The sequence below is a fragment of the Bidens hawaiensis genome, unplaced genomic scaffold (assembly GCF_021521415.1).
Source record: "Bidens hawaiensis isolate Kalapana, Puna unplaced genomic scaffold, B.hawaiensis_p1.1 tig00027270_1, whole genome shotgun sequence".
In the NCBI taxonomy this organism is placed as follows: domain Eukaryota; kingdom Viridiplantae; phylum Streptophyta; class Magnoliopsida; order Asterales; family Asteraceae; genus Bidens; species Bidens hawaiensis.
Genome location: NW_027494399.1, coordinates 104251 through 115124, shown reverse-complemented (window position 1 = coordinate 115124; position 10874 = coordinate 104251). Strand labels below are relative to the sequence as shown.

Below are 10874 nucleotides of genomic sequence, written 5' to 3'. Positions count from 1 at the left end.
AAATCCTCACAAAGGTTGCACATCATCAAAGTGCTAAGGCAATGTATGATGCAATCCTTGAGATGTATGAAGGGAACACTGAATTGAAGAACATTAAGAAGCAAAGACTGAAGCAACAGTTAGAAAGATTCAAGTATAGAGATGGTAAAAGGTTGAAGTCAATACTAGAACGTTTTCTAAGTATTGTGAATGAGTTGAGAACAACTGACTATGTAATGACTGACTTTGATTTAAATACAAAGTTGCTCAACTCAATGCCAAAAGAATGGTATACTGCTTGCAAATTCATCCTTCAAAAGCAAAATTTCAATGAATTGAAATTGGATGATGTAGTATGTTTTCTTCAAGCTGCTGAACTTGAAATGATTGAGAATGAAATGATCAAGGAAGATAAACCAAGTTTCAATGTGTCAAATGCTTTAATTGCTCCAATGGGGAATCTTACAACAAAGAATCAACAACAAATTCCCATCATTGAAAAACCAAGTGATCACAACAATGAGACTGCTAGGTCATTCATTGGAGGTGGTTCAAGCAGTCAAGGTGGTCAACAGAGGTTTAATGTTCAATTAATTGATGATGATTCAGCCTCTGTGGGAAATGGAAATGCTCAAAGTGCTAGTGCAGGGCATGTTCAAAGGAGTGAAGCACAAGCCCTAATGTCTATGTTCACTGAGTCCTACAATGCATTTGTGGCCAAAAACATGATTCACACAAGTGTAGTGCAAGATGATTTGGAACAAATAGATGCTGATGACCTTGAAGACATGAATCTCAAATGGCAAGCTGCAATGTTGGCATTAAGAAGCAAGAGACTGTACAACAGAACTGGTAGATCACTAGTTTCTGGTCCAAATGAGAGAATAGGATTTGATAAGTCCAAGGCTATCTGCTACAACTGTCAACAGCCTGGACACTTTGCAAGAGAGTGCAATTTGCCAAAGAACTTTCAAGTCAATCAGTTCCAACAGCCTAGAAACCAACAACAATACCAGCAGAATGTGCATAGAAACAACAACCAGCAGAACTTCAACAATAACCAAGGATTCAATCCCAACAACAACAACTTCCATCCAAACAACAACTTCAATCCCAATTTTAATACCCACTATCAGCCTCAGATGAACAACCAGCAGGGCATGAATCAGAATCAAGTATATCAAATGAACAACAATCAGAATCAAGCTGTTCAAATCCCTGCAACTCACAACATTCCAGCAAACCAAAATCAACCAAGAAATCAAGGCAATGTGGCAGTAACTACTCAGCATGAGGGAAGCTTTGACTGGAGTAACCATGAGGAAGATATAGCAGATGATATCAGAAGAGCTAATGTGGCATTCATGGCCATAGACTCTGCATCTTCATCTAAGGTACATTCTGATCCTAATGCTGATTTACCAAAACTTGTCAATGAATTAAAAGAAAAGATTGGTAAACTGGAAAGTGAGTGTTTTAAGAAGCAAAGCATTATCAATGCTTATGAGGCAAGTGAGATTGTTAGTGAGGAGAGAATGAAAAGTTTGGAAGAGGATTGTATGAATAGCTATAGGGCTCAGACAAGATTCACAACAGAAATTAGTGGGTTGAAGAAGATGGTGATTGATGAAAAGGTGATGAATACAAAGCTGCAAACTGAAAATGAATTCCTAAAGAACTTAGTTTCAACTGGAAACATTTGTGGAATTCTGAATAAAGTAAAAGAAGATGAAAAGTACAAGGCTGTTCCACCACCATTCAACAACAACATTATGCCTAAAGTTGACAAAGAGAAGAGAAGTGCTTATCTACAACAATTCAAAGATGTGTTTCAAGACAAAGAAGATGTTGAAGATTTGTACAAGAATGTTGAGGTGAGTGAAGATGGTGAATTTGTTATGAAGAAAGAAATGAAAGAGGAAAAGTCAATTGGAGTTCAAGTCTCTGAAGATGACTTTGATTCAGATGAGTTGGATCAAGATGATCTGAGTGATTTGAGTGATCAAATTACTGAAAAAGAAATTCAAGCTGCTGAAAAAGGAAGAAAATATAGAAAGCCTGAATCTGTTGATTAACTTCCAAAGTATCCTCCAGTTACACATAAAATGTAAAGAATGAATGAGCAAATGAAAAAAGAACATGTTTCTTTTGACATTGGTGAAAAGAAGAATGTGTGTTACAATGCTGTCAGACCTCCAAGCAAAAAGTTTTTGAAAAAATTAGAAAAGAACAAGAAAAGGAAGGTAAATAAGGAAGAAATTGATATAGAATATATTACTCCTATTTATCCTATCTTTTCAAGTGTTGAAGACTTTGATGTGGGAGAGGTAGAAACTGTTGAGGAATATGAAAGAAGGAAGTCAAGATATAGAGAGAATGAAGATGATCAATCACTGAACTTGAAAAAGGTTGTCTTTGTTAAAGGAAATGTGGAAAGAAGTGACATTAGAATGGCTGAGTTTGTACCATTCTCAATTGATTTTGACAATCTGAAAAACAAAAAGACAATTGGTGTAAGAGAGCCCAAACCAAGTGAAAGATTCAGGAGACCAAAAGAACATGAAATGTTCAAAAGAAAGGTGTGGTGTAGAAAGTGTGATGAATATGGACACCATACTGATTCATGTAATGAGAGACTCAAGTTTCAGCCATTTCATGTCCCAAATGGAACAAAGTTTGGTCAAGACTTTGTTCTGTACAAAGAGAAGTATGCCATGTATTTGGGAAAGGGAAACGAGAATAGCATAGAGACAAGAGTTGAAGTGAAGGCTGAGACCAAGAAGAAGAAGCAAATGACTGAGAATGTGAGAAGAAGTAAATCACCTCAGAAGCAAAAGCAGGTGATAATGAGGAACCAATCATTGAAATTTACCAAAAATACTCATTCAGTCAAGTCAGATGAGTCACAAGAATCATCAGGCAGTGAGAAATCAAAAATAAAAACTGTATATCAAAGAAAGAAACAAGCTGTACTCACTGGTGATGAAAAGTTCTTGTTAAAACATGGATATGAACCACAAGGTTTCACATGGAAACCTAGAACTGAAGCTAAAATTGAAGCTGTGACTGATGTAAGAGACTTCTCAGAATCTAAGGACTATGTCTTACAAGAAAAGAGAACTGCCTCAGTTGAGCTTGACAATTCAGCTTCACTTGTCAAGACACCAAGAGAGTGTGGTTATGAAACTAACCATTCAGACAACTTGGAGATCACTCATGAAGATCCTGAACCTACTACACTCAATTCCCAAGCTGCCACTGAAATTGACACTGATAAGTTGCAAGTTTAAGAAGCTTGCATCTCATCACTGAACTAATCAAATTTCTCTTTGTGCAGGAACAGGCCACTCCATTGAATGATATATGGTATATGGATAGTGGTTGTTCTAGGCACATGACTTGTGACAAGAGGTCACTTGTGAATTATGTAGAGAAATATGAGGGTCCAGTTGCCTTTGGGAGTGATGAAAATGGTGGAAAGATTGTAGGTAAAGGGATATTGACAAATGGGAATGTGTCTTTTGACAATGTCTTTCATGTTGAAGGACTACAATACAATTTGTTGAGTATATCTCAGATGTTTGATAAGGGTTACAAAGTCAGTTTTGATGATTCTCATTGTTTCATCTTAAAACCTGAGTTTGTAATCCCACCTGAAATGATTATGATGATGGCACCAAGAAATGGCAACCTGTATGAATTGAATATGAAAGATGCTATTTCAAGAGGTGGTGCATGTTTTGTTTCCAAAGCCACTGAAAATGAATCTAAATTGTGGCATAGGAAGTTGTGTCATGTGAACTTAAAGAATATGAATAGACTGGTCAAGGGTGAACATGTGATCGGTTTACCTACAAGAGAATTTAAGTCAGATGATCATTGTGACTCATGTCAGAAGGGAGCCATTGACAAGACACTCTTCTTCAAAAGACAAGGGTCAGATTTGCTGCTTGTACAAGTCTATGTTGATGATATCATCTTTGGATCTACAAATGAAAATATGTGTTTGGAGTTTGAAGAGGTGATGAAGTCCAAGTACAGCATGAGTTCCATGGGTGAAATGAATTTCTTTTTAGTACTGCAGGTTCAACAAAAGGATGAAGGGATCTTCATTCACCAAGCTAAGTATGTGCAGGACATTCTGAATAAGTTCAATTGTCATGACTACAAGGCTACCTCAACTCCAATGGACACCAAAGAAAAGATGATAGCTGATGAAAAGGGGGAGTCAGTTGATGAACATGAATACAGAGCAAATATTGGATCTCTGATGTATCTGACTGCAACAAGACCAGATATCATGTTTGCTGTGTGTGTATGTGCTAGGTTCCAATCAAATCCAAAAGTCTCCCACATGAATGCTGTTAAAAGAATATTCAGATATTTAAAGGGAAGACCAGACTTTGGGATTTGGTATCCAAAGAACCAATCCTTTGATCTGATTGCATATACAGACAGTGATTATGATGGATGCAATATGAGTAGAAAGTCAACATCAGGGGATGCCAGTTTTTGGGTGAAAGGCTAGTGTCATGGCAATGCAAGAAACAGACCACAGTGTCAATCTCCACTGCAGAAGCTGAATATGTTGCTGCATCTGCATGCTATGCACAAGTTCTCTGGATTCAGAATCAGATGCTGGACTATGGTTTGAACTTTCTAAACACCCCTATTCTGATTGATAATACTGCTGTATATTTTACTGTTAAGAATCCTGTGCAACATTCTAAGACTAAGCATATTGAAATCAGACATCACTTCATCAGAGATTGTAGTGAAAAAGGTTTGATTGAAATGCAAAGAGTTGATACAAGTGATAATCTGGCTGACCTATTCACCAAACCACTTGATAGAACCAGGTTCAACTTTCTTTTGAAAGCCCTGGGAATGATCAACTCTGATGAAATCTGATTAAGGATGTGTGCTTAGTTGTGTACCTCTATGTGCTACTTGAATATTTAAGAAGAGGTTATACAAGTTGAATATGTTGCTGAATATGCTGCTGAATATGTTGTTTAAAATGCTTTGATTATGTCACTGTTTTGATGTTAACTGATAAGTGCTTGGGTAACTATTTGTGCAATTTGGTTGAATTTGATGATAATCCTTGAATATCTTGTTAACTGATCTGATGTTATGATAAGTAATTTGATTTAGGTGAGATTAATTGCTTATATAATGTCATGAGTAATCACATTTTTATGGTTACTTGAATATGTTCTTAATCTGATCTTCGGAATTTGTTATGGTAGAATAGACATTGAATGAAATTACAGTCTGTTTTTCTTGATGATGTAAGAATGATTAAGATTTGAGTATGTGATGCAACTGTTTATGTCAAAAAGTGTTTTTATGTCAAAATTAAGTGATTTAATGAAATTGATAATGAATTTTGCATAAATACTATATTTTGGTCAAAACATGAGCAAGTTGATTAATGGTGTTGAGATATGATAAGATTATTCAGTTCAAGCTTTTAAGAAGCTTAAAAGAAGGATTTTTTAAAAAGGGAAAGATCTCAAACAGTTGTTTTTGCTGAAAATTATGTCATTTGCCCAGTTGGAAGGACATGCACTTGTGTATATTTGGTCCTTAAATCTCTATAGATTCAAAGGATAGCCATTGACCTGAAAACTGAATGCATTTGGGGCAATTATGACTTGTTTCTTATTCCTTCACTTAAAACTATGTCAATAACTCTGACTTTGAAAGGACATATATTCACATGTATGTTTGGTCCTGTTTGACCACTTTTGGTCAAAACAGGATAGCCATTAACCTGACAATGAAGAGAAATTGGGGTGATTGAATATTAAACTGTATTTATTGGGAAATGATAGTACATTGACTACTTAGCTGATCATATGGAATTATTAGGCTAAAAAGGCCTTAGTATAGTCATTAACATGTATGGTTGCTTTCCCATGATGATGTAAAATCTAAGGTGATATAAACATATTGAATATGCTAATCTTTATGTGGAGATGCATAGTTGTTTTGTATGTCTCAAGATAGATCTCTCCGAATGATATGGCAGAAAAGTGATTACCCAGTCATACACAAGTCTGTTGTTATTTGGTCAACCAAAATGAAACATTTTTTATATGACAGAGAACTTGTTTTTAGAAAATTTGAGAAAATATCAAAAAAAAACAAGGGGAAGAATGAATAAATCAACCAAAAGTTGATAAGTGTTTTAAATATTTTATCAAACAAGAGGGTTACAACAAGAACTACAAAGATGTTGACAAAATCTGTCTCATCTTGAATGAAAGGCATGTTGCTAACTGTAAGTTCAACGTTCAACCTCTATACATGTTTGAATATCAAAAGTCCAAAAATACAATAAGTTCTGTCATACAAAAACTATTTTTGACAAAATACAGGAGGTTTGAGTCAAATTGGGGTGATCTGGGGAAAGCCAAATAAGCTTTGAGAAGAGATATGAGGCATCATAGCACAGTGTTGACCATTATTGCATTATGCTCAAATTGAACCTTAATCATATCACCAAAGAGATGAAAATCATGCTAAGTTTATACCTGCTGTTAACCTATCTAAGTTGTCATAATAATGCTGAGAGTGAAGTAATGAGATAGCTACTTAGTCAATATGATCCCATTCCTGAGATCTTTTCAGTGTATAAAAGAAATTGTTTTGAAATGAAGTATAACTGAAATTTGATCTCTAAATGCACCATTTGCTCTTAAACTATGTTCTGAAATGATACATAACTTAGAAATTTCTTTGAAAAGCAGTTTAAGTCAAAAAGTGTTGCATTTTGCCTAAAATAGGCTGAATATGTAAGTTCGAGTAAGGTTTGATGATTTCTAACCTTCTCGAGCACAAACTGTTTGAATATATATTTTCGGGTAAGGTTATTGAATTATAACCTTTCCGAGTACAGAACAGTTGATTATGTTTGAATATGTAAGTTCGAGTAAGGTTTGATGATTTCTAACCTTCTCGAGCACAAACTGTTTGAATATGTATTTTCGGGTAAGGTTATTGAATTATAACCTTTCCGAGTACAAAACAGTTGATTATGTGTAAATATGTTGTTTCGGGTAAGGTTTGACAATTTTCAACCTTTCCGAGTAAGCTTAGTCATTTCTGACTAACTTTATGATTTTCGAGCATGCTTTGAAGTGTTTACACTTTATGGGTAGAGTACACTGTTGTACTCACTTCCCGAGCAAGCTTGAAGTCTTGAGATGACTATGTGTTGAAATAGCTAACTGTTAACAAGAAACTCTTGTTTCGAGTAAGCTATGCATGTTATATGTTAGCTTCGAGTAAGCTATGCATATCATATGCTGATTGTGTTTTCAAGCAAACTTTGTGAACTGAAGTAAGTACACCGAGTAAGCTTTGTGTGAATATGTTGTTAGGAAAGGTTTGTTAATCTTTCCGGGCACGCTTAGATGTTACTGTTTAAGTTTGTCATTTTTCGGGTATGGTTTGATATGATAAGTTCCCTCGAACAAGGGCATACCTGATGATTGAATGTGTGTATCCTAGAAAGCTTAGTGCTGACTTAGGATTTTCGAGCAAGCTCTATGAAATTTTAGACTATAGCACACTTAAATGTTTATGTGTTTAATTTCATTCCGAGCATGCTATGTGATATATGTGTTTATGATCTCTTTGAAATTACAAGTGTTTTCGGGCAAACTTTGTTTTCCGAGCACACTTTATATTTCGGGTACACTTGTGTTCCTTAAATATACTTGGTAATTTTCAAAATTTAACTTTCCGAGTACACTGTCTGCTAGAATTTAGTTTCGAGCACACTCTATATTATATGAAAGTTATTCGGGTATACTTTGCATAAGATTGTTGTCCGAGCACACTTTACATTTGAAAGAGTGCTCGAGCACAATCTTCATACAAGTATACTTGAATGAATGCATTGATTGAATATGTGAGTTAGTATGATGAAATTGTTTAGACTCATACTTGAATGAATACGTTGTTTGAATATGTTAGTGATTATGATTTTTAGGGTTCATGCTAGATAAGTTTTAATTTGAATTTGAGAAATTTTTGGGAGGATCTTAATTGATTCTTAGTAAGAATGTTTATTTGATAACTATATTTGATTATTTGTCTTGTGATTTATTTCTCAAGAAATCAAGTATTTCGAGTAAGCTTTCTTCATTATGTCTTAACTTTAAATTAATTTTCTTGATCGAGCATGGTTTAAAAAGAGAAGTATTCGGGCAAACGTTATATTCAAAATGAAAATCTTTTCGAGTAAAGTTTGACCGAGTAAGGTTTGTTAGTGGAAGAAGATCGAGTAGACTTTGGATAAATTAATTTTTCGAGTAAGGTCTTATGATTTTAAATGAGATTAAATGTTTTTAATATATCAAGTGGATAACGTTACTGGTTGACAGCTAGTAATTCACAAGAAGACAAAAAGCATTTAAAACACATTTTCAAAATGTATAAAAGAGGGACTTAGGCAAATTTCTTCTACATTATTTCCCTCTATCTCTCTCCTTCCACTGCAAATCTCTCTTACTAAGAAAAATAACCGACTTATCGAATTCAAGTTTAATCCAAACCCTAATTTTTATCAGCCACTAATTTCCGACTCGGTAAGCATAAAATTTTATGTTTTCCGATCACGATTAGATTGTTATTGTGACTTGATTATGTATTCGAGTACTAACACTCTGTTTATGTGTTTAGGTTATTAATTTGTCGAAGAACAGGTTCTTGAAGATTTCTATCTTTCTTCTTCATTTTTATAACTTGAAATTGTCAAAAGTTTTAAACTTTATGTCTAATTTCACTTTGAATATGTTTGTTTATGTTTTACAGATATGGCAGATAACGAGCCAAAGTATGTGTTTGAGCCAAAGCACAACATGTGCGCACTACTACAAGTAACACCAGAGAATGAACCGATGGCTCGGATGATCGTATGGATGGCACGGTCAAACATTAGCTTTGCACTCACTGAATGCCCGACTATCTACAGAAATCACTCTTTGGATTTCTAGAGATCAGCAGAGCTTATTGAAGATGGTAATGAAAGACGAATCGAGGCAACCGTGGCCAGACAGGAGATACAGGTCACTGAAAGAGTGATCAGAAGATGTTTAAGACTGAATGACGATGATCACAATCACATCAGCTTCGATACAAAGCATCTGTTGAAGATTTTCAGAGAAACTATAGGTATCAAGGAAATGTCCATGATGGACAATTTCAGAAGGGCTTATTTCCAATGTTGTACAGATTTCTGATTCATCACATCATACATGGATTTGCTCCGAGAAAGGGATCATGGACTCTGATGAGTCTTGATCTAGCAAATGCCACCGTTGGAACAATCTATGATCTGCCATTTAATTTTTCCAAGATGATCTTTGATGGGCTAGTGGGGAATCTAAAGAAACCGGAAAGAAAAAGATTTTTACAGTACCCGAGATTCCTGCAGATCATATTCAATAGCACACTACAAGATTTACCAACAATTGGAACCACCCATAAACTGCAAGAGCCCGATGCCTACAAGAGAATAAAGAATCCTGGTGTCTCTAACAATTTTGATGCAAGTATTCCATTTGAAATTCTGCCATGGTTATTAAACCATGATCTGGCTGTTATGCCTGTGCCTGAGCTGAGCTCAGAAGAGGAAGAAGGGAGTGATGATGAGAGTGCTGGAGGAGACTCTGATGATGATGGAAATGATGGGGGAGATGGTTTGGAGATGGAGATGATGGCACCAGTAAAGGGGGAGCAACATGAAGAACTTGAATAACCTATCCCAACACTACCACACTCACCACCACCAACCTCACCACATCAAACACCACCTCAATCATTCAACTTAGACCAACCTGAAACCTCCACACAACACACACAATCCCCATCCATCACTGAACAACTCACTTATGAACCATTCCCTACAACCCCACCCTCGAGCCAACAAGATAACACACTTCAAAGAAATATTGAACTAATGTTGGAGAATGATGAATTGAAGAGGAGAGTTGAGGAGGTTAGGGATGAAAATGTTGAGTTGAGAAGAAAGAATGAAGAGCTAACAAGTGAAAATGAAATATTGTTGAAAAAGTTAGCTGATGCTGAATTAATGATTCGAACCCTGGTGCAGGAGGTTGAGAAGACCTCCGCTGCCCCAAAACAGGGGGAGAATATGGATCAAAATGAGATGACTAATGTTGAAAGTGCTGAGAAGATTGATGGTTTGAAACTGATTATGAATGATTATGATGTTAGTGATGAGAATGAAGAAGAGGTGTGTGAAGAGGAAACAAACGAAAATGTAAAATCAAATGATGATGAGAATGTGATTACAGAATAGTTGACTGATATTGTGGATGATGAGATGACTGTAGAGAATGTGAATGAGAATGCTACTACTGAGGAACTGATAAACACTGAACCTGAAGATGATCAAGAAGTTAGTTCCTAGAAGGCAGAGCATGATTCGGAATTAGATCAACTGTTCAAAGAAATTGATGAATATGAAACTAGTGATGAGCAAGAGAATGAAGAGCAGTTGAGAAAAAGGAAAGAAAAAGGCAAAAGGATAGCAACAGATGATGAGCCTGCTGTATATGTTGAGAAAGATGTATCCTTTGTGGATACTGCTGCTGCTGCTGCTCTTGCTGAGAGAGAAAGACTTATTAATGAATCAATGGAAAGGGAAGCAATTGCCCATTCCTTGACTGAAGAAGAGTTGGCACAGCAGGACTTATTGATCAGACAAGCCAACATTGAAAAAGAACTGACTGAAGATGAGGCTGATCAAGAAGTTATTGAAGTATTGATTAAGATGAAGAGGGTTGAGGAAATGGACAACTCCTTGGGCACAGTGGTCAACATGTTCCAATCCAAAAGTCAAACATCAGAAACTG

The 10874-nt window shown here is 35.7% G+C and overlaps 1 protein-coding gene across 1 annotated transcript; it reads left to right on the top strand.

Annotated features, from left to right (window-relative positions):
* The first annotated feature begins 1163 nt into the window (after window positions 1–1163).
* On the top strand, window positions 1164–10318 carry LOC143575023 (uncharacterized). The gene is made up of 3 exons (XM_077059492.1): window positions 1164–1373; window positions 3317–3915; window positions 10234–10318. Exons 1-3 carry the CDS (start codon window positions 1164–1166, stop codon window positions 10316–10318), a joined length of 894 nt encoding a protein of 297 aa, XP_076915607.1.
* The last annotated feature ends 556 nt before the right edge of the window (window positions 10319–10874 follow it).